Source organism: Saprolegnia diclina, assembly GCF_000281045.1.
Source record: "Saprolegnia diclina VS20 unplaced genomic scaffold supercont1.25, whole genome shotgun sequence".
Taxonomy (NCBI): domain Eukaryota; phylum Oomycota; class Saprolegniomycetes; order Saprolegniales; family Saprolegniaceae; genus Saprolegnia; species Saprolegnia diclina.
The window spans coordinates 112387-132311 of record NW_008246092.1 but is presented as its reverse complement, the minus strand read 5'-3'; the positions used below and the strand labels follow the sequence as shown (position 1 = coordinate 132311).

The 19925-nt window shown below is 57.8% G+C and overlaps 9 protein-coding genes across 9 annotated transcripts; 2 read left to right on the top strand and 7 right to left on the bottom strand.

Moving 5' to 3' along the window:
• The first annotated feature begins 1440 nt into the window (after window positions 1-1440).
• SDRG_08268 (hypothetical protein) lies at window positions 1441-3036 on the top strand. Its single transcript, XM_008614144.1, has one exon. The coding sequence runs from the start codon at window positions 1484-1486 to the stop codon at window positions 2936-2938; it is 1455 nt and encodes a 484-aa protein (XP_008612366.1). The 5' UTR covers window positions 1441-1483; the 3' UTR covers window positions 2939-3036.
• Window positions 2970-6869, bottom strand: SDRG_08267 (hypothetical protein). Its single transcript, XM_008614143.1, has 12 exons — window positions 6348-6869; window positions 6134-6292; window positions 6018-6083; window positions 5852-5976; window positions 5422-5793; window positions 4522-5354; window positions 4368-4474; window positions 4253-4318; window positions 3985-4208; window positions 3773-3935; window positions 3323-3730; window positions 2970-3278 (listed from the first exon to the last, which is right to left on the bottom strand). The coding sequence occupies exons 1-12, from the start codon at window positions 6852-6854 to the stop codon at window positions 3201-3203; spliced, it is 3108 nt and encodes a 1035-aa protein (XP_008612365.1). The 5' UTR covers window positions 6855-6869; the 3' UTR covers window positions 2970-3200.
• A 950-nt stretch (window positions 6870-7819) lies between these two features.
• Window positions 7820-8527, bottom strand: SDRG_08266 (hypothetical protein). Its single transcript, XM_008614142.1, has 3 exons — window positions 8386-8527; window positions 8227-8339; window positions 7820-8181 (listed from the first exon to the last, which is right to left on the bottom strand). Exons 1-3 carry the CDS (start codon window positions 8483-8485, stop codon window positions 7858-7860), a joined length of 537 nt encoding a protein of 178 aa, XP_008612364.1. The 5' UTR covers window positions 8486-8527; the 3' UTR covers window positions 7820-7857.
• A 660-nt stretch (window positions 8528-9187) lies between these two features.
• On the bottom strand, window positions 9188-11781 carry SDRG_08265 (hypothetical protein). The gene is made up of 8 exons (XM_008614141.1): window positions 11372-11781; window positions 10988-11326; window positions 10779-10937; window positions 10545-10733; window positions 10233-10489; window positions 9783-10187; window positions 9505-9733; window positions 9188-9462 (listed from the first exon to the last, which is right to left on the bottom strand). The coding sequence occupies exons 1-8, from the start codon at window positions 11751-11753 to the stop codon at window positions 9215-9217; spliced, it is 2208 nt and encodes a 735-aa protein (XP_008612363.1). The 5' UTR covers window positions 11754-11781; the 3' UTR covers window positions 9188-9214.
• Window positions 11782-11792: 11 nt separating this feature from the next.
• SDRG_08264 (hypothetical protein) lies at window positions 11793-13572 on the bottom strand. The gene is made up of 5 exons (XM_008614140.1): window positions 13021-13572; window positions 12752-12976; window positions 12639-12703; window positions 12477-12596; window positions 11793-12424 (listed from the first exon to the last, which is right to left on the bottom strand). Exons 1-5 carry the CDS (start codon window positions 13102-13104, stop codon window positions 11863-11865), a joined length of 1056 nt encoding a protein of 351 aa, XP_008612362.1. The 5' UTR covers window positions 13105-13572; the 3' UTR covers window positions 11793-11862.
• A 100-nt stretch (window positions 13573-13672) lies between these two features.
• On the top strand, window positions 13673-14382 carry SDRG_08263 (hypothetical protein). The gene has a single exon (XM_008614139.1). It carries the CDS (start codon window positions 13780-13782, stop codon window positions 14278-14280), a length of 501 nt encoding a protein of 166 aa, XP_008612361.1. The 5' UTR covers window positions 13673-13779; the 3' UTR covers window positions 14281-14382.
• On the bottom strand, window positions 14322-15060 carry SDRG_08262 (hypothetical protein). The gene has a single exon (XM_008614138.1). It carries the CDS (start codon window positions 15012-15014, stop codon window positions 14421-14423), a length of 594 nt encoding a protein of 197 aa, XP_008612360.1. The 5' UTR covers window positions 15015-15060; the 3' UTR covers window positions 14322-14420.
• Window positions 15061-15813: 753 nt separating this feature from the next.
• SDRG_08261 (hypothetical protein) lies at window positions 15814-16530 on the bottom strand. The gene has a single exon (XM_008614137.1). It carries the CDS (start codon window positions 16410-16412, stop codon window positions 15876-15878), a length of 537 nt encoding a protein of 178 aa, XP_008612359.1. The 5' UTR covers window positions 16413-16530; the 3' UTR covers window positions 15814-15875.
• Window positions 16531-17233: 703 nt separating this feature from the next.
• SDRG_08260 (hypothetical protein) lies at window positions 17234-19355 on the bottom strand. Its single transcript, XM_008614136.1, has one exon. The coding sequence runs from the start codon at window positions 19240-19242 to the stop codon at window positions 17314-17316; it is 1929 nt and encodes a 642-aa protein (XP_008612358.1). The 5' UTR covers window positions 19243-19355; the 3' UTR covers window positions 17234-17313.
• Window positions 19356-19925: the final 570 nt, after the last annotated feature.

The window sequence follows — 19925 nt, the reverse complement described above, 5'->3', positions numbered from 1 at the left end:
GCGCCGGCGTGCGTCCTCGGACTCGAGGGGCGCGCATCAACCATGTCGACACGATGTAGGCCGCCGCGCCGCGCGCGCGCTGACGGTCGATCCCTTGCAGGTGCAGACTGGTCCGTGGCGCCCACGGCCCCTCTGCGGCACGCCTCCCGTACCCGACTATGGCGTACAGCACCCGGCTGCGCACACCCGGCGCTTCGTCGAGACCACCTTCGTGCAACAGTACCGATAGCAGCAACACGTGCGCAAGGCTGTCGAAGGCCTCGAGCGACCATTGCCTGGCGCAGCGCTGGGCGGCCGGCGTCAGACGATCGACGAGCGATGGCAGTGGGATGAGCGCGAGCATGCACGCCGGCAATGCGCTCATCGTGTGCCGCATCGACACCATCCTCTAGGTACAGGTGGATCGCTGCTAGTAGCTAGGTGGTCAAGAACCGCAAGAGATACGAAGACGTTTGGCTCGGGGACACGTTCGTCCGGCGTGAGCGTCGGAAACGCGCCGATGATGGCGCCTGCGCAGAAGGAGCTCAAGCGCCGCGTGCGCCACGGCTCCGTCGCCTACCCATACACCGCAGTGGAGAAGGCTCATACCGCTGCCATGTAGCGTAGTGCCAGATAATGCAATAACATCGTGTTTTCGTGGCTTAAACGCGAGCGCCCACGTGCAAACCCAACGGAAACTAGCCATGACCGCAACTGTCTTGACTAATAATGCGCACCGTGCCGCGCTAAGCACTAAAGCGGCTTGGATCTTAGCACCAGGAAGAGACGTGGAGTAGTGGCAGTGAGCGCTGTGGAGAAGAAGTGCCGTGACCAGGAGCTCCGTCTTGCCCCCGAGCTACATTACGCGTAGCGTTTGCGCCTTGCTGTTAGTCCACGGATATCCCTCGAGCAGGAGCGCAAACCACTGGATAGCGGTTATCCGTTGCTATTCAATGGCCAGCGCTCCTCCTAGCGGTCCGCAGCCACGCCTCAAGCAGGAGCGCTAACCTGAGCGCTAATCATTGAATAGCGGAGGATAATCCGAAGGTTTGCCATTTCAGAAATGCAAACCTTCGGATTATCCTCCGCTATCCATTGATTAGCGCTCAGGTTAGCGCTCGCTTGAGGCGTGGGCTAAGGTGTCAAATGACAAAAGCGGGTGGCCTGCCAGACATCTTTAGTAAAACCATAAATATAGCATACAAATACATAGAGTATATTTTGTAATAGTTATATTCTTTTTTGGAGACTGTCCCACCAGAATTTATAATTTACGCGTGTCGCGCTATGCCTCGATTATCTAATAAAACCATCGATTATCGCTGCTAATCGATGGTTTTTTGGAGGTGAAAATGGCCACGCGCTATGCAAGCCACAATAACTGGTACGCCAACGATTCATCGAGAAAGAAAGATCATCCACGGCCGTTGCGTCGCCTGCGATTGGTCAGTCAATGCGACTCGCGCTCGGATTGGCTACCACAAGTTGCCTTTTTCAAAACAAGATGGCGCAGCGCCAGCGCCACAATGCCCGCGATGGCCTCACCGCCGACATCTTTGAGATCATTGCGACGTTCATTCCCGAGCCGAGAACGTTCCTCGACTTACTTCACACGCTGCCCGAGCAAAGCCGAACGCGGCCGCTGCAAAGCGTCGTGACGATCGCGACGACGCCCAGTCTCCGCCGGGTCGTCGAAGTGGTGTGGCCGACGCTCGTGCTCACGACGCGTGCTCTGCCGCCACCGACCCTTGATCTACTTCGAAGCACGCTATCGCTGGGCCCACGCATCGACTGGGATTGCGGCATCGTTGGCCGGGCCCAAATGGACCTCATCGCAACGCACTTTGTGCCGTATCTGCGGAGCGTCTACTTGCACGTCAATACGACCGTACTCGCCGGCGACAACGGACCATTCTTTCGTGATCTCTTGCTGTCGTGTCCACGACTCGAGAAGCTCGATCTGCGCTACGACAGCGAAGACACGGACCCGCGCATGACGGCCGCGATCCCCCTCTTTCAAGTACTTGCGCATCCTCGGCTGTGCAACTTTAGCCTCGTCCTGCCCCACAACGACTATCCGTACGAAGTCGACGCGCGTCTCGGGCTCGGCCTCGCAGCGTTTTTGCGCACTGGCCGCGCAAGGGACCTTGTGCTCAAGAACCTCTTCCTCGACACAGCTGACGACCCGGATCTGAACCTCTCGCGGGTTCTTCAAGCCTGTACGTCGCTGCAGCACCTCACGCTCTACAACGTGGCGGTCGTACCGGATGACAACCTCTGGGCGCATCTTCCACCGTCGCTTTGCTCGCTCAAGGTCTACGACAATACGGGCGAAGACGACGTCGTCGACGGCCTCGTGATGTCGCTGCCTCGAATGCGCAACCTCACTGAGCTCAAGCTGGAAGTTGTCTTTGTGACGCAGCCCCCGAGAATCCTTGCTCCCATTGTGCGCTCTTTGACGCAGCTCAAGTCGGTCAATCTCTCGGGCTGCACGCTGCCGAACGCACCATGCCTCGTCGACGTGGTCTCGGCTTTTGGCAGCCTCTCCATCTTGGAGCGCCTGGACTTGACTGGCCTTGATGCCGTATCGTCTGCGATGACTGCGCTCTTGACGACACTGCGTCACTGCCGACGTCTTCAGTCGCTTCGCTTGGCGTCCACGAGTCTGAGTACAAAGGATGTCCACAGCATTCTCGCAACAGTGCCCGAGTGTCCCTGTCTCACCCATTTGGATCTATCCGACAACGAGCCTAGTGACAACTGGACGTCACTGCTACCAGCTCTCGAGGCAGCAGCGCGTACCCTCCGTGGCTTGAACATGCGATCCACGCTCGACGCCTCGGTGGCGTGTGTGACAGCCCTGGGCGCGATGCGCTGCTTCAAGCTGCGGCTCGTCTCTGCAGTCCAAGCCAGCGTCGACCTCGAGAACCCAAGTGCAACGTGCGCACTGTCGTTGTAAAATGCGACGATCTTTCCCGTCACATGTGGAGCTCGTAATCAAACGATGATTTTACCGTTTCGATCGACGCCAAAGCGATCACGTATTTATCAAATAGCCAAGTTGCCGGTGCTACTGAATACTAGTAGTGCAATCCGTCAGTACCGAGCGGGTGCGTTCGTGTGGCTCATGGGTGTAACCACCACCAACCGGTTTCGATGGGACGTTGAAGTTCGTAACCGTTTGAGCTCGCCGATGACAACTTGTACATTGTATTTGGCGGCTAAAATTCCGTATACGACTCGCTGTGCGTCGCTTCAGCGATCTTCTCGACGAGGCTCGTAAATTGGAAAAAGATGGTCTACGAGACCAACGTTCACGAGGCGCCAAATTGACGAAGCGTACCGTCACGAGGTGCGAGGCGTCCCGTAGGTGCCCGCGGACACGGGCATACTCGTGGATGCGCTCGAGCTCCGTCGGCGCGTAGACGTCAGCGACGGACCGCCGACCTGGCAAGACCCGCGCAATCTGCTGGCCCACGGACGCGCGGCGGCGCACGAGCTCCATCGACTCGTTCATGCTCTTGCGCGTGCCTTGAGTGCTGCTTCGATGGCCCGTGCGTTCGGTAGGAACGATCTCGAGGAAGCTTGCGTGCGGCGTGAGGTCGTTGAGTCGGTGGATGTTGTGGATCATTTCGTCGAGGAGGATCACGAGTACGTTGCAGTTGCGGAGCGTCTCGACTTCATCTGGAGACAAAACGAGGTGCTTGGGAATATGGTCTTCGCGCGGCCCGGCATCGGTAACGTCCTCGCCCTACATGGACGTTGGCATAGAATGAAACCTCATCGTATATACCGTCTGCTCGAGCAGGTAGAGCTCGTAGCAAGCGTAGAATTGACCGCCAACAAGGGACAGCGGCATCGCCGTGTAGCACGAGCCAAAGAGCATCACCAAAATGTCAAATATCTTGCCAAACGGAGTGCGGACCTTGAGGTCGCCGTACCCGACCGTCGTAAAACTACACAAAGCACGATGAGCGACAGAGGTACTATGTCCGCGCGTCGGACGTGACAATCGAGTAGTATGTCGACCGGAGCATATCGGTAATGATGGTGTACGTGCTCACTTGGATCTGCACACGCTTGAGATGCGGCAGCCCTTGTTCGAGCTCGTTGGTCCAGAGTTGCCGGTCCCACCATGTGCACGGAAGGCCCACAAAGCACTGGGTACCGCGCTCGATCTCGTAAAAGAGCGCCGCCGTCGCAACGCACGAGAGGAAGAGAAAAAAGAGCTACGCATGCCGCGTCACGACTCGTCATAGCCGCCACAACGTACAGGGATCAACAGGCGGCGCCAGCACAGAATCGCGGTTTGCGCGAGGACCGTTGTCGCTCGAAAGTGCTACCATGATTTGTTTGATGGAGGACCAATCCGCAGCGAAATCACGTACCCGCGTGAGCTTGAGCACACGTAGCGTCTTGCAAATGGGCAAAATGGATGCAGCGGTCGGAAACGTCGGCACAACGGCATAGATCGGATCGTGGCCGGCGACGAAGCCTTGCAGTGCCTACGCGATGCCACGTGTTGTATGTCCGGATCCAGACAAAGGAGTTCTACCTCGGCGTAAAAGGGCAGCACGGAAAGCACATCGATGGCCGTGTCGCCAGCGATGCAATATGCACGCTTGTCCTCGGCGACTGCATAGCGCAAAACGAGCTCGACCGAGAAGACGATGCCAAAAAGCCACTCCAAGTAGACCCAGTGCGGCGTCATGTCGAGGACTGGAGTGTGCCCCGATTGGCATTGCCGGAGATTACAGAGCCGCTCGACATCTTGAAACAAGCCGCTGCAATCGGAGCTGTTGCGGCCATAGTTGGGTCCAAAACCAAAGCACGTGTCGGCGGCATTGGGCGTGCCGCAGTAAAAGTCGAGCATCGTCAATGGCGACCGTAGACCGCCGCTCGCATCGTGCACGTAGCAGCCAGGGTCGGTCCAAGGGTTCTCTGACTGCGCACAGTAGGTAGCAAACGCCCGCTGGCAAAGTGGTGTCAGTGGTCCGTAGCTCTGAAGCTCGGGCGTTGTCTCGGCATAGAACAAGAGGACGCTCGCGAGTGCAACGAGGAAGAAGCATGTGTGCAAGAACCGACCCGCGCGGGAATCGTCCGGATGCTTGAGCCACTGTGCAAGCGTGTAGCGCCACGTCCCAAGCACGAGTTCGTGCTTCTTGTTGGTCACTAGTTTGAGCTGCAAAACGCTTTGCAGTAGCGTCGTGCGCGTTCTAGAGTATACAGGATTGAGTGAGTAGAAACTGCATTGCGGTCGTACCTGGGCTTGCGGCCAATGGGCTTGGTGTCTGCTGCTACCGATGCTTTCGGCTCGAACGCCTTGATGTCTTGAAGGTTGTGGTGGAAGAGCACCATGACATATTTTGCGTTGGCTACCATCTGGACGAGTAATTCGTGGTGATCTTTGCGGTCCACACCATGAATGACGTCATGGGGCACCTAGTGATGCGTTGAGCCGTGCTCTCTCGAGAAAAGGAGCTTACAAAGCCAAAGAGCGTGTCGATTTGGCGGCAAAACGACGAGACCTCGGCACACAGGTCCAAATAGTGACGCGTCGCCTTGTGCGCATAGGTGTTGAGCGTCACGCTTGGAATGGGCCGGACGCTCACAGTGACCTTTGAGTCTTGATGCTGGAGGCGTCGCCGCGCGCGGACCTCGTGGCGGTGCCACGCGACTTGGTAGCGCACGCCAATGATCGCAAAGGGCATCGCAAGGTACAGCGCGCCAAAGATCATGGCGTTGCAGTCGATGAGAAGTGCGAGAACGTTGTTGACATCAATCGTTTGATCGCCGTACCCGACCGTCGCAACACTAAGTATTTTTTAGTGTAATATTGGACAGAGATTGCCCAATATATACGACGACGTACGTGACCATGATAAAGTACGCAGCGTTGAACACGTCGGTGAATTTACACGTCTCGACATCGTAGCACGGCTGCGCATAGTACAAGGCGGTCGCAAACAACATGATGATCGTCACGAGGAAATAACCCTACTCACTAAACTCAACAAAACATATGGAAATTCGCGCACCGTGACTTGCAGCGGTGCAATGCACTGCTTGGTCGTAATGGCCAAAATGCGAATCCCAGGCACGTCCTACGCACGAGAAAGTCGACGTTTTCAAGACTCTGGACGCGGCAACGAACGCGGAGCATGTGGGCGATGCGCATGTTGCGGCCCATGCGCAGCATATTCAAGTACGGCTGGTACTTAGACTCGGGCGTGTCCGAATATTTGTGGTAGATCAGGAAGTAGCTCGGCACAAGCGCAAGGACGTCGAGGATCGTACGGGCACGCCGCCAGTACTATCACATACAAGACGACCATAAGCCCCACCATGTATGTACGACAAGGCAATACGTGGACTTGGCTTTTGCACGCGGCCCAGCGCACGAGAAACTCGACGGTAAAAACGATCGTGTAGGCGAAATTCCAGTAAAAGTACGTTTGCGCCGTAAAGAGCCACGGGTAGCCGCAGTCGACGCACGTGCCCGGGTCGCCTGGTGTGTGGTTGGGTCCGTCGAGCGTCTCGATCATCCACGGCATGAAATTGCCCATGATGTTGACGATCATAACGTAGCAGTAGATCTGCGCACGAACGCTGCTCATGGGCTCGTCCATGAAGCGCCGAATCCGCACCTTCCACCGCGCACATCCTCGGTACGTGCGCAAGGTCGGGTTCTTTTTGATCTCGGCGCGCCGATGTTCGGTGACGCGCTCGACCACGTCGTCATCGTCGTCGTCACGGGCTTCGTGCATCGTGTAGCGCTCCGTGAGATGCGTGAGCGCCATCGACTGACGGTGTCGCGCTGTCCGCGTCGGCGTCCGCCGCGAGCTCGAGCTCGACTGGATCGAGTTGCCACCCATCGTTTTGGCTGCGTGGAAAGGCCACCTGGTCTCACACCGGTTTCGCCGAAACCTCTTCTCGTTCATGCAGCAGTTACCAGCCACTGCAGACTCCATCCTACCATGTATCTGCAGGAGCATCAATGCGCCAGCGCAGATGAACGAGTCGCACTCGAACGTTCCTCTTGCCGCCATCGACCACAAAAATGAAGATGCCACGACGCCGTGCACCACGCACGACCGTCGTTCACAATGTCGCACATCGAGCGCCGCGACTCGCTCGTGTCGATCCAAACCAGGTCCTTAAGGTGTTAAACAGGTACCCGCAAAGCCTCTTTGGGCGTATGAAGGAGGTCGTCATTGGAAGCTCGTCTTGAGTGTCTTGAGTATCTCTAAGCCACAGGGTCACAGCTCGACCGCGACGTGCTCTACAACAGCTTCATCACGTCAGGGCACATGCTGCGCCTCTGGCAGGAAGCAAAGGCGTAGTATAATATGCAGTAGAATTCGCGCCAAGGCGTTGGCGGCCACCAAAAACAACAACAGAAGCATAATGAATCAGGTTGTTGAATGATTAGGGCTTAGCATTGGTAAGTAATGCTAAGTAGAGAGGGGCTTGAAGCGAGGCCGCGATGACGTGGCGGAAGGAAGCCATGTCTTGGACGCGGTACGACTTGGTGAGCGCGTTCAAAAAGATCCCAACGGCAGAGTCCAAGGCGCCAGTTAGTTGGGTGGTGGCGTCTTCATGCTCGGCGACGGCCACGTCGAGTTTTCCCTGCACCGTCGCAGGCTCGACCGCGTCTTGTTTAGTGGCAGCCAAGTGGCGCTCTGCAAGATACGTTCGGGATCTGCTATCTGCAGGGAGCAGGGACACAGCCACTGAGGACGCATGGGCAGATGTAGCAAATGTGAATCCCACCACGCGACGGCCATCGCCACGCTCATTTAGGATCATTGGCTAGCTCGTCGAAAGTAAGACAAGAATGTATGCGGATTTGACGAGAGGTATTTTAGTCGGACTCTATTACGACCACCAGACGCCCGACGGGTAGCTCACAGACGTCGTGGGCTCCATGACCCGAGGCGGCGTGCAGTTGGTCAAGATGTTTTCAATCACGCTGGGGTCGGCGCCAAACTTGACGGCAAGCGCGGTCTTGGTCTCAGGCGTCGGCTTCTCGCGGTACTGCCGAAGGAGGTCGCGGAACTGGTTGTCCGTGAAGCGACCGGGCTCGTCGCTCACGAGCGTCATGCTGTTGGAGGCCCACGACTTGTCGGTCGGCAGCGGCGTCGGCCCGTCGCTTGGCTTGCGGCGTGCGCTCGCCGTGCGCTGGAAGCCCTCGACGTCCGTCTACATCGCCGGTATGAGCCGTTGTGGCAAGCATCGCGCGCGTACCTCGAGGAAGTCGACCTTCTCGAGCTCGTCAAAGCGCTCGGCGTCGTGCAGGATATGCTGGTCCATCTCCATGAGCTTGCCCGACTTGACCGGCGCTGCGCCCTGGAAGACGACTAGACGAAGCATGAGACGTCGACCTCAGCAGGACCATCGACGTACAGAGGTCCTGGCGTCGGAGCTTGGTCCGGATGACCTTGCGGCCCGTCTTGGCGATCGGCGCCGCGACGGCTGCGCTGGTGTTGCTCGCTGCCGCACCCATTCAACCTCACAGTAGTAACCGTATTGCGGACGAGCCGCCGAATTTAACCGGTTAAATTTAGGGGAGCTCGAATTCGGCGCGCGTCATTTGTAACCGGCGAGTTCGAACGGAGCATCGATTCGGTGAGCAACACTGTGCGTGTGGACACAGAGGAGCCTTTAATGCGTCCTTCGATGCGTCATACTTTCGTCCAAAGGTCAGGTCCTGGGACAGCTCCATATTCGCCGTCTTACATTGTTCCGAGCAAAACGCAGCCCAGAACACTGGATTGTCATACAGTGTATTGAATACACTGTGTTCTTTCATGCATTGCCAGGTTCAAGCCATATATGGGTCTAAGCATGTCTATCGATCGTGGTTCCCGTAGTGACAGAGGCGGTAGCCCAAGACATTAATGGAGCGGGCACCGAGTGGGCACCGAGTGAAAGGCGAGTCCGAGCTTGAGATGCGCAGTGGTTTGCACCGGTGGTCTCGGCCTGACTGAGATTTGCCGAACCTGAGACCTCAGAACCCTTGGACTAAAGGCACGAAAGAAAAAAGATCGTGCGATTGCAAGACCTGAGCGACCGCCGTACACTGCCCCGTCCCTGCCTCACGACTGTGTCGCGACTTGCTCGCGACTGTTTCGCAGCTGACCATCCTGGGCTACCGGTGGGAGAACCGCGGCGCTTTGAAGGGATAGCAATCCCAAGCGCGAAGTCGTGCTATATCACAATTGACAAGTCGATGTTATCTCTCGACCGTGCTCGGGCGTATCATGAGCGCGCCGACGCACTTTTGTAGGCTAAACTTGGGGCTCAGGCTCGGTATCGAGCTGCCCGACGAAGGCCGCGACAGCGCAGGCTTCTTGAAGTGCGAGTAGACGCTCGTGGGTGTATCGATGGCCGCAAGGTCCAACATATAAGGTTCGTCCATGCCCGCAGTCGATGGGTCGCGGTACGTCATGGCGCCCGGGAGCGGGACGGGGATTGTGGGAACTGGGCGCCTGATTAACATCGATATTTCGAACAATGTTGTACCGAGGATGCCGCCGTTGGTGCCTTGTAGTAGCACCTTCTTGCGCTTCTTGGGCTTCTTTTTATGTTTTCCTTTCTTCTTCTTCTTGGTTTTTCGCGTCTTGGGCTTCTTGGGGCGGTACAATTCGGGTTCGTTGTTGGGCGGGATCGGGTTGTTGGCTGCGTCCGACACGTCCGAGTCGACATCTTGTGCATCTGCGTCGTCGTCGTCGTGCTGCTTCATCGCATCCAGCTACATATTCTCCCCATAGAATCCATATATCGAGTTTTTATGGCCACACCAAGCACTCGCAGTCGTTGAGAAGACCGGGATCCCATGTGATGGTCGGCTCCTCCGGGTCGACATCGTCGTTGTCTTCGACGCGGGGCTGGCCGACCGCTCGCGGCGGGTCTGGTGTCGGCGCGGATGGCACGCTGCCGACCGATGGACTGGAGCCCTCTTTTGTGAGTAGCTCGTAGTAGACGAGGAGGCTTTGACACCACGTTGCGCCCATGGCCTCGAGATCCGCTATCGACATTTGTGTGTCCTTTTTAGCGCCAAAATCGGGGCCACAGAACGACGCTTCGAGCGTGTAGCTGTTGATAACACCGAGCTCCTGATGCACGACGACGCGCGCCGTGTTGAGCTTGGACGCTTGCACCTTGAAGTTGCAGTGGGCAAACGAAAACAAGTCGCTTTGCTTGGCCTGTCGACCTCATTGTAGACGAAAAATCAAAGGAAAAGGACGCACGACGATCATGGGGAACACACGCGGGTCGTCTTTTGCGTGCATTTTGAGCGCCGACTTGCCCCGTCGAGTTGACTTGTAGCAGCCGTACGTAAAGATGTTGCGCTGGATGCTGTGGCCGTGGAGGTCGCAGTAGATCGCCACACGCGGCGGCCCGCTCGGCTGCGGCCGCTGGAAGCTTGTGATGAGCCGCTTGAGGTGAAAGATGGTCGGAAAAAGCTTCTCGACCGGATAGGCCCACTTGCGGTTGAGGTCCCAGCCTAGTATAGTATCGTTTCGAAGTATAGACAATATGTCCATCAAAAGATAAAGAACCCGCAAGGCTCACGCGGGTGTTGCCGTTGATGACGCCGTCCGGGTTGAGCATTGGAGCGATCTTGAAGATAAAATGCCGGCGCAGAACGACCGCGCCGTACACGGCGCTCGTCAGGTAGTCGAGAATGCCTTTCATCATAAAGCTGCTGTTCGACTCGCCGGGGTGCACGCGGGCGGATATGACAATCACTAGCTCAAAGTATCGCAAGTGGTGCGTCAAATCAACACTGCTACCTCGGCGCGCATCAAGCGGGAGACCACCCTCTTTGGCCGGTGACGTGATGGTGAGCAGGTCGCAGGAATTGCCGGCAAGCGTTTGACAGAGGTCAGTGCGACGACACACGGCCGATCGCACCGGGTCGCTCTCGAGCGCGTCCAAATAGTCGAGTAAATCTACAAAATCCGTCAATAAAACGCTGCGAGAATGAAAAAACGGTAGCTACCCGTGTACGTATACGGGTGAATGCACGCAAAGTAGACGCAGTCCGAGGCCGTAGCAAAGACGTAGCTAAAGCTGAGCGTGTTGGAGCCTTCTTGGCGCTCGGACGCGTCGTAGCGCACGTGGAAGCCGCCATGGACCCACCCAGTCCCGTGCGCCGCCGCCGCCTCCGAGTAGACAACGGGCTGCAGTCCCGATTGGTACAAGGCGCCGCTTTTCGCGAGGTTGACGATCGCGAACCGGTACTCGACACCAACGACCATATTGGTCACTTGGAAGTAAAACCACTGGCGGTATGCGCTATTGTTGATGTCTGGATGCACGTAGAGCTCGTACTCGTGGTCTACAAGCGCGCGATCATGAAGTGCAAAGGGACTTCGCGACGTACAAGACTCGTCCCGCGTGCGGTGGTTTTGATAGCGCACACGGTCGGCGCGCAGGAGGTTCCCGCTCTCAAAAACAGAGTCAAAACTGAGCGTCGATGGCGCCTCGCTGTGCTTGAGCGCCGGTTCGTAGTAGTTGTACACGGTCGTGATCGACGCCGTCTCGTCATCGTCGCCATCGTCATCCTCATTGTCGTCGTCGTTGATTGCTTCCTTGAGGATCGGCTCGGGCTCGGACGGGCTCGAGTGCAAGTGCCGCACGACGCGCAGCCGCGACGGCCGTGACGGGCAGCCCGTCTTGGGCACCTTGGCCTCGGCGGGCAGCTTGTACAGCGGCAGCGGCGATGGGATCACCTTCTCGGGCGAGAGCTGCCGGAGCTTGCTCATGGCGCCCGAAACCGATGCGCGCAGCCGTTGCAACACTAATTCGTGACGAAAGCGTGGACGACGGTATATTAGTGATAAGGCTACGCGCCCACGCGGGACCGAACTCCATCTACTGCAGTCGGCGCTTGAGATACTCGTTCTCTTCCTCGAGCTGGACGAGCTTGGGCGCGATCTTCGAGTCAAACTCCTCGATCGACTGCTTCAGCTGCGAGTTCTCGGTCCGGAGACGGTTGATTTCTTCGTGCAGCATCGCATTGTTGTCCATTTGGCGCTCGAGCGCATTCTTGGCTTCCAAAAGGCCTTCTTCAAGCTCGAGCTGCTTGCAGTGGGCCACGTCCGCGGCTTCTTGCATCACGCGCTGGCAGTCGTCCATGAGCCGCTCGACCTCCATCTCCTTGACCGCAATCTCTTGCCGCTTCTGGTCGAGCGACCGCTCGTACGTCTCAATCTGCGACTGACCATGGATCGCTTGGTTCTGGTGGTTGTGTAGCTGGGCTTCGTTCGCACTCAAAAGCGCCTGCAGACGCGCAATCTCCGCTTGGTCCGACGCCGACGATTGCGCCGTCTCCTGCAGCGTGCGCAGCTTCTCTTGCTCGTTCAAAAGCTCGGTAATGACCTCCTCGTCGAGCTTGCGCTGCTTCTCGAGCGACTTCATCGTCGCCGCTTGCTCCCTACACTTGCATTTCAGAGTCTGCCCAAAAGGACAGGTGTTCATCATCGTACAAGAGCTCGTTCCGCAGCTTGGCAATGTTCACGTCCATGTCCATACGGCTTGCCATGAGGTTCTCTTGGGCCGAGGGCTGGCGCTTCTTGTTACCGCGGGGACTCGACGGGTCGCTGAGCCTACGCCCGTCGTCAGATCCCTGACTACGTGGCTGGCGGTACATCTTTTGCAGTCGCTGGATCTGCTGCTGCATCTCGGTGCGATGTTGGCGCTCCATCTTGAGTGCCTATGGAGCCAAGGTTCGTCTGCAATCCTTGAGTCGCGCTGGGCGTACGTGTTCGTAGTAGGTGCCCGACCGCTTTGTCTCTTCCTCCTCGGTAAACGTGCGCATGTACTGGCTGATCGGGCCATACTCGAGCCACTGATTCGTCTCATCGCTGAAGAGGCGCGCCTTGCACACGTAGCACGTGTTGGGCTGCAGACCCTTGATCGTCAATGGCGACCCCGTCGCCTCCACCTCGGTCCACGAGTAGTACACGTAGCCATATTCGCTGTACGCCTATGGCCGCCATGATGAACCTGCCATGCCCATGGCATGTCTACCAGCTGGAACTTGGCGGCTGCAGGCAGCACGGCCACCGTCAAGGACACGTTCGTCTTGCTCACGACTTCGACGCGGGGCTGCATGCTGAAATCTCGGAACTGGCAGCGAGAAGGACCCCCGTCGCACACATTCTATTTCCTTCGCCGATTTTTAGCCAATCAAGGGTGGTATCTTAAAAATATCGAGCCAATCAGCGGCGATGTCGAGTCGCTGCGTATCAAGCAGCACGTGGCGCTTGCATCCCAACGGTATTCGCGCACCCGAGGTGCACCGCTCCAGCCTCGGGCACGACGACCACAAGCGCCTGCTGCGAGTACTACCGGTAGTACAGTGTATAGAGGAGCCAAAGCGACGGCTTCAACGACACGGAGGAGGGTAAAAGCAAAATGGGCCCGAACTTCAACACGTGGAAAGCTCGTGTGGGAAGTGCGAGACCGTTGGCAATGGGCCATTGCCACCACGGAAGCCACGAGCGCGTTCACGTGACCAATGCTATGCTGGCTACTTATTGCTGATGTGGCTTCAACGCAGGGGATCGGGGCTGGCGCCCGGCTGGCGCAACTCGGAAGAAGGCGACGAGAAGTTGAACCGCCTCGCGCAGCCGAGAACCTGATCCCGTGCCCGCGTTGCTCGTGCAGTTCGCACACGTAACGCTGGACGAGGCTGGGGCAAGACGGAGACGACGAGGGCAAAGGGCAAGCTGGGCGTTGGACCATCCTGGTATGGAAACTTCGATTTCGGTCTAGCTTCGAACTTCGATGCTTCACAAGCAGTTTGGCATCTTGGTGGTCATGATGGCGTCGACGCCGGTGCAAGATGCACCGATCGCGACCCACCGTGTGTACGTGGGCGAGATGCCAGCGTGGCTGCTCAACGAGAGCGCAATGATGCGCCACTTTGGCACCTACGGTCTCGTTGTCTCCGTCTCGTTCGAGCACGACCCGATGAGTTTTGACGCGAAAGGCTTTGGCTTCCTCGAATTCCCAGCCCGCCAAGTCGCCGAGGACGCGGTCACCGCGATCAACAAGGCCAGCGGCGTCCACGGCGAAGATGACACAAGTGCTATGTTTGCGCGCATGGCCTTTGCTCGCGGCCAATTGTTGCTGCCCGAGAGCGCGCTCGCCGCGCCGCAGTTCCACCACACGGTCACGTCACAGCGCTTTAGTCAAATGCCCGACGAGGAAGACGAGGACGAAATGTTTCTGCGCGGCTTCTCGCAGCGATCGACGGGGCGACAGCACTCGTTCTTGTCGCGCTGAACGAATAGCCTTCATGTACATTAGCACTCCACCTGCGACAACACGACGAACAACGATATCTATATTTTCAATCGTACAAGGCTCTTGCTGTGTGTCCCAATAAGATGTCCTATACAGATGCAGTACCATTGCCCAACGCCTTACCAGCGCGCAATGCGCGACCGGTTGGGCATGTCCCACGGGAATGGGCGACCGGGCACTGGCGGCGTGCCGTTGGCCTCGTACTCGGCAACGATCTCGGCCTGGAACGGCTCCCACTCCATGCGCACCAAGTGGGTGTCTTCGCCGAGCGCTTCAATGAGGCTGTCGCGAGCAGCAAAGGTCGTCGACATGGCCGAGCGCGTGCCCGTCGGGTCGTACGCCAAAACAGCGGGGTTCTTGTTGCCCGGGCTACCAAGAAAGGTGTCAGCCGGCAGCTCCGCCGGCGGCGCGATCGCAAGCGACGGGTGGATGCCAACTTCGGCCTTGTTCCACTTCTTGAAGCGGCGCACATCACGCGTGTAGTACTGCGTGCTGTAGACGTTCTTCTTGGAGCCCGTGGACGGCACGTGGGCCTCCTCCTTGTGGCTCGTCGGCGCCGGGTAGCGGAAGTTCTGCTCCGTCGTGGGCGACTGGTACGCCTGCTGCGTGCCCGAGGCGACGACGAAGACGAGCTTCTCGCGGAGCTTCTGGCGCAGCTCGGGCGAAAGATACGACTCGATCTTCCACGGCTTGTACGGGACCCACTTGCTCATTTTCACGGCCACCGCTTCGAAAATGACGGCCCACAGCCAGCCACAAACAGTCAGTTGGAATTTAATTTCGCGTCGCATTTGTCGTGGCATGATTTATTTTATATCGTGCGTCTGTTTATTATTTTCGATGTCTCATAATACTATTTTTAAAGATAGGTGCGTGAAAATGCTTCGGTCTGTGCATTAAAAGACGAGTGCAATATCCCACATTTTAATGCAAACGCGCGCCGCTTGGAGTTGACCGCAAGGGAAAGCAACACCATTTCAATATATACTTGTAATGAAATAGTGTAGTAACCGAACGCGGCTGAAGTCCACAGCAATTTCAGAGCCGCCGCCAGCCTCGAGGGGTCATAGGAAGGGTTGCACAGTATAAACGTACGTGCCTCTTGTGTACTCCTCTCACGGTTTGGAACGAATGCATGCAAAACGCGATCATCCGAGTGCGACCATCCTACACGCAAAGACTATTTAAATTTCGGTCCACCCCCCACAACGGAGTCCTTCTATATGGACCAGCACCCCACTGTCGGTGGGTCCCGGGGTGGTACCCAGTCGCCAAGATCGCCATGTGATGTGCAATCCTAATCGATGATGCATCCGGCCGACGTCAGCTGAGCGGATCCAGCTGAGGCAAGGGTCGACGTCTTATGTGGGCGACGCCGCCCGTGGTCCAACAATACTGACACGTGCGCATACTCGAGCCACGGAAGTTCCTCGCATTGCGCAGCATAGATACGCAGAGGCGCACGAAGATCGTCGCGCCAACTCGCGTTCGTGGAGCAGCGAAATGATGTGATGAAATGTACAGCGAAATAGAATGCATTCTTTTGATAACTTAATAATGGACAGAAATCGTGCTTACGACGCGTGGAGCGGCTCCGAGGACCAGAAGGCTTGCTCGAGGCGGCTCAATTGCGCGTACATGGCGAGCACGATGTGGGGCGCGACGCCGTCCGTCGACTCGGCGAGGTGCGTCGTGTACCAGTGGTACTTTCGCACATACCCGACAAACTTCTTGCTCACGCGCATCGGGTGACACCGGAGGAGCTCCGAGACGAACTTGCGCATGCTCATGGTGCCCGGGAGCGGCAACACGCCCGTCTTGAACGCTTCAATCATCGCGTTCGCGTACTCTTCCTCTTCCTTGGACCAGCGGCCGGTGCGGACGCCGTCGAGGTTCGAGTAGTCGGACGAGCACGCCTTCTTGATGGTGCTACTATGGTCGTCCGACTCGTCGTCGGTCGGCGACGCGTCGTCTTGGCGGCTAAAGAGCTCGGGCGGGAACGCGCCATGCTGCAGCACATACTCCCAGACCGACGTCGTGTGGGGCGAAACGTCTTGAAGGAGGTACGCCATCGAGTACTTATCGCTGCACATGGGCTGCTCGACCATCATGCTTGTCGTCTTGCTTGTGCGAGGCTTCAGAAATCCCAAAATGCTGCCTCTCGCCGCGCCGCCGCAGCTGCGGGCAACGGTGAACACACGGCCCCTAAGGCTGCCAGCCCGCGTTTCATTGGACGTAGAAGCTAGTGTCGGGCACTGTGATTGGCTATCTTTTTGAACACCTCTGGACTTACTTGAAAGATGTGGGGAATTGACCTGCCTCCACACTGGCACCAGCAAGCAACTCGTTGAAGGTGCCCAGCCCCGCAAATAACTAATGCTGTCCCGAACTAGTCGTCTGGCACGATCGAGAACGGCGCAACACCTGCCGAGATGGCCCACTGATATGCGTCCAGCGACCGCTTCACAAGCGCGTCGTGCACGAGCCAGGAGCGAACCCGCGAGTAATTCTTGGCCATCAATCAGCCCACGGACGCGCACCGCCGCGCTGCTCATCCTGCTACATACGAAGAACTTTGCATTCGTGCTGCTAGTGCGGACTTGGTGTACTGTGCGCGTTGGACAAGACGGCGCGTATGTGGCCGGGTCCGAGCTACTCGCTACTACATGGGTACCGTAGATGCCGTGGCCGGTCGAGGCGCACGGACCCGGCGGCTACTGTGGCAACGCTGGCGTGCACGGGTCGCTTATGCGCTCGCTGTCCAGGGATGTCCCTGTACGTCAAGACGCGGGTTTCGGACCAGTGGGATAGCCACGGCAACTTCAATAAGTTTTCGGGAGCAAGGCAGTTGCCAGGTGTCGTGTGCACTGTAGCATACGAGGTCAGTAGGGCGACTGGAGCACGATCTGGCGTCAAGCTACTCCGCATCAAAGTGCACCGACCACAGATAGCATTACTACGCAAACCCATCGCTAGCCTTGCAAAACATCCGCGGATCGTGTAGCTACTTATTCAACGACGCACTTGCAGAAGCGCAAGGCTCAACGGCAACGTGCTCACGTCCAGAAGCGTCTCCAAGCTCGACGCGACGACACCGCGCGCGCCTGCGACCGAGAACCGGATGCCTTGCGTACCCAGTCGCTCGGCCACCGTCGCAAGTACTTGAAGAGCCGTCGCGTCCACGTCATAGAGGTAACTCGCATCCAGCACGACGAGGCGTCGCCCCGGGTGCAGTACGACTTGCGAGAGCAAAAACTGCGACACAAACTCGGCGTTGCCAAAGTAAAGCGAGCCCTCGACGCGGACCAAGATGGCGTCGTCGGGCACGCGCGCGGCGACCTCATTGTGAAGGCTCAAGTCGACGATATGGCCGTCCTCGGTTTCGCCGAGGAGACACACGTTCGGGCGCTTGGTCTTGATCATGACGGCGAGGAGCGAGCACCCAATGGAGCTAAAGAGGCCCGGTAGGATCCCGAGTCCGATCGTGAGCACGAACGAGAGGATCCAGACGTAGAACTCATCGCGCTTGGCGGTATACAGCCACGTCGCCTCGTGCGTCTCGATGAGCCAGTAGCCAGCGACAATGATGATGGCCGCAAGACTTGCTTTGGGTAGAAAATGGAGCACGTTGGTGAGGAAGAGCAGCACAAACAGCACGAGCACGACGGTCACAAAAGACGCGAGTTGCGTGCGTGCGCTCTGCACATTGACAGCCGTGCGGGACATACCGCCGGTCGGTGGCATGACCTGGAAGAAGGCGCCGATGGCGGATGCAAAGCCGAGGCCGAGCAGCTCCTGGTTAGCGTCAATGTCGTAGTTGCCGCGCACCGCGAGCCGCTTGGCCATCGCGATACTCGTCGAGTAGACAATGACGGCGATCGTCGCGGCTTGCAAAGCCACATCAGAAAAATCGACCGACGTGATGATGTGCTCGGTATAGCCGTACCACGGCAGCACCGGCGACGGAAGACCTTGGGGCACATGACCCGTGACCTTGACGCGGGATTCGCCAATGAGGTACCCGGCGAGAACGCCAAACGCGCAGATAAAGAGCGGGCCGAGGTCGAGGCACGTCTTGAGCACAAAGATGACAACCTTGCATGCCTTGGACGACGATGACGATGACGACGCAGCGCGCAATGGTAGTTCCTCACCACTGTCACTGGGCATGGGCGCCGACGGGAGGTGCTCCATGGAAGCAAAGTCCGAGTCGGTGAGTGAAAAGCCCCATGTCCGGTGCGACGCGAGCGGCGCTGCGGACTCGTGCAGCGGCTGGAACGCGCGCGGGGACTCGAGTAGCTCGTTGAGTTTTGGCGCCTCGACCCAGTGCGCTTTCGCATACTTGAAGAGCGAGAGCACAATGATCGAGACAAGACCGATGCCAAATGAGATACCGTTGGCGTCGCCGAGATGCGTGCACACGCGGTAGAGCGTCTCGAGCGGGTACGACGACGTTGGCAGCTTCAGCTGGAACCACGTCGGCAGCTGCGAGATCATGATGAGGACACCGCCGCCAGAGAGGAAGCCGCCCATGACAGGTCGGGAGAAAAAGTCGGCGATCACGCCGAGCTGGAGGCACCCGAGCACAATATTGATGGCGCCAATCAGAAACGAGAGGAAAATGCCCACCGCGATGCGCTCTGCGGCGGTTGGGATCGTCTGGAGGTACGTGCCGACCATGAGACTCACTTCGGCGCCGTTGGCGACCGAGAGGACGCGGGACGTGCCAAAGATCGTGTAGAGCGCCGGCGTCATCGCGGCCGTGTAGAGGCCATACTGCGGCGGCACGTTCATGACGTTGGCGAGCGAGATCTCTTGCGGCACAATCATCATGGCGACGGTCACGCCGGCAATCAAATCAAACTTGAGATCGCGCTGGACATCGTACGCAGGTACCCACTCCAGCAGCGGGAAACGCCGCGACCACCGACCTCGTGCCATGCGACCTGCCGAATGGTGCTGCTTGGCGCTGCGCCCGCCATCCGGCAAGGCCGCTGTCCGTATCCGGATGACTGGGATTTCCCAGCACTGCCGGCTGTTGGCTTGGACGGGACGTGGCGTGCAACTCGCTTCAAGGGCCACCTGTGTTCTTGAGTTTGTGGTGCAAGATGTGCCTGCGCTTAATGACAAGCCGGAAGTGTGGTATAACTCATGTACTAGTACGTGTACTTGCAGAGTGGGCTAGATTTGCCAGCCACAATCGTGTGCTACGATTCTGGTCAGGATGGTCACTGCGGTTTGCTGAGCTTGTTTGCTGTGGTTGGGCTGCGTGTACCATCAGTGTTGTCTCGTCGTACCACGGTGAAACATCCACCGCGAAGCACGGACCAGAAATTTGGTGTCTACACGCTTCGTTCACGTGCCTCGCACCGGTTCGAGGCTTCTGGTTACCAGCCACAATGAGTCCTTCGCCGACAACCGAAGGCTGCTTTTGCCAAGCGCAAATGAGGACGAGATACGCGAGGCGATGTTGGGAACGAGCCGAATATTGGCACGTCCTTGGGAAGTTGTTTTCGACGAGGAAAGATCCAAGATCTTATCGTCGAATTTACCGCTCTCGCTGATCACCATCTGTCGCTGCAACAGAGGTCACTGATTGGGAGCTCGAAATTCAGCGGGGCCAA

Bases quoted from the DNA above. Each gene is read 5' to 3' on its own strand.
- SDRG_08261 (XM_008614137.1), bottom strand. From the start codon at position 16,412: ATGATGGTCGAGCAGCCCATGTGCAGCGATAAGTACTCGATGGCGTAC.
- SDRG_08267 (XM_008614143.1), bottom strand. From the start codon at position 6,854: ATGGGTGGCAACTCGATCCAGTCGAGCTCGAGCTCGCGGCGGACGCCG. The intron at 4,475-4,521 runs GTCTGGATCCGG...AGGCACTGCAAG, and splicing joins CGCCGAGGTAGAACTCCTTT to GCTTCGTCGCCGGCCACGAT. The intron at 4,319-4,367 runs GTACGTGATTTC...AAATCATGGTAG, and splicing joins GTGTGCTCAAGCTCACGCGG to CACTTTCGAGCGACAACGGT.
- SDRG_08262 (XM_008614138.1), bottom strand. From the start codon at position 15,014: ATGAGCAAGTGGGTCCCGTACAAGCCGTGGAAGATCGAGTCGTATCTT.
- SDRG_08264 (XM_008614140.1), bottom strand. From the start codon at position 13,104: ATGCAGCCCCGCGTCGAAGTCGTGAGCAAGACGAACGTGTCCTTGACG. The intron at 12,977-13,020 runs GTAGACATGCCA...TGGCGGCCATAG, and splicing joins CAGCCGCCAAGTTCCAGCTG to GCGTACAGCGAATATGGCTA. The intron at 12,425-12,476 runs GTACGATGATGA...ATGCAAGTGTAG, and splicing joins AAGCTGCGGAACGAGCTCTT to GGAGCAAGCGGCGACGATGA.
- SDRG_08268 (XM_008614144.1), top strand. From the start codon at position 1,484: ATGGCGCAGCGCCAGCGCCACAATGCCCGCGATGGCCTCACCGCCGAC.
- SDRG_08260 (XM_008614136.1), bottom strand. From the start codon at position 19,242: ATGGCACGAGGTCGGTGGTCGCGGCGTTTCCCGCTGCTGGAGTGGGTA.
- SDRG_08263 (XM_008614139.1), top strand. From the start codon at position 13,780: ATGCTTCACAAGCAGTTTGGCATCTTGGTGGTCATGATGGCGTCGACG.
- SDRG_08265 (XM_008614141.1), bottom strand. From the start codon at position 11,753: ATGAGCAAGCTCCGGCAGCTCTCGCCCGAGAAGGTGATCCCATCGCCG. The intron at 10,938-10,987 runs GTAGCTACCGTT...CGGATTTTGTAG, and splicing joins TCACCCGTATACGTACACGG to ATTTACTCGACTATTTGGAC. The intron at 9,734-9,782 runs GTGTGGCCATAA...GAGAATATGTAG, and splicing joins TCAACGACTGCGAGTGCTTG to CTGGATGCGATGAAGCAGCA.
- SDRG_08266 (XM_008614142.1), bottom strand. From the start codon at position 8,485: ATGGGTGCGGCAGCGAGCAACACCAGCGCAGCCGTCGCGGCGCCGATC. The intron at 8,340-8,385 runs GTACGTCGATGG...TGCTTCGTCTAG, and splicing joins GCTCCGACGCCAGGACCTCT to TCGTCTTCCAGGGCGCAGCG. The intron at 8,182-8,226 runs GTACGCGCGCGA...CCGGCGATGTAG, and splicing joins AGAAGGTCGACTTCCTCGAG to ACGGACGTCGAGGGCTTCCA.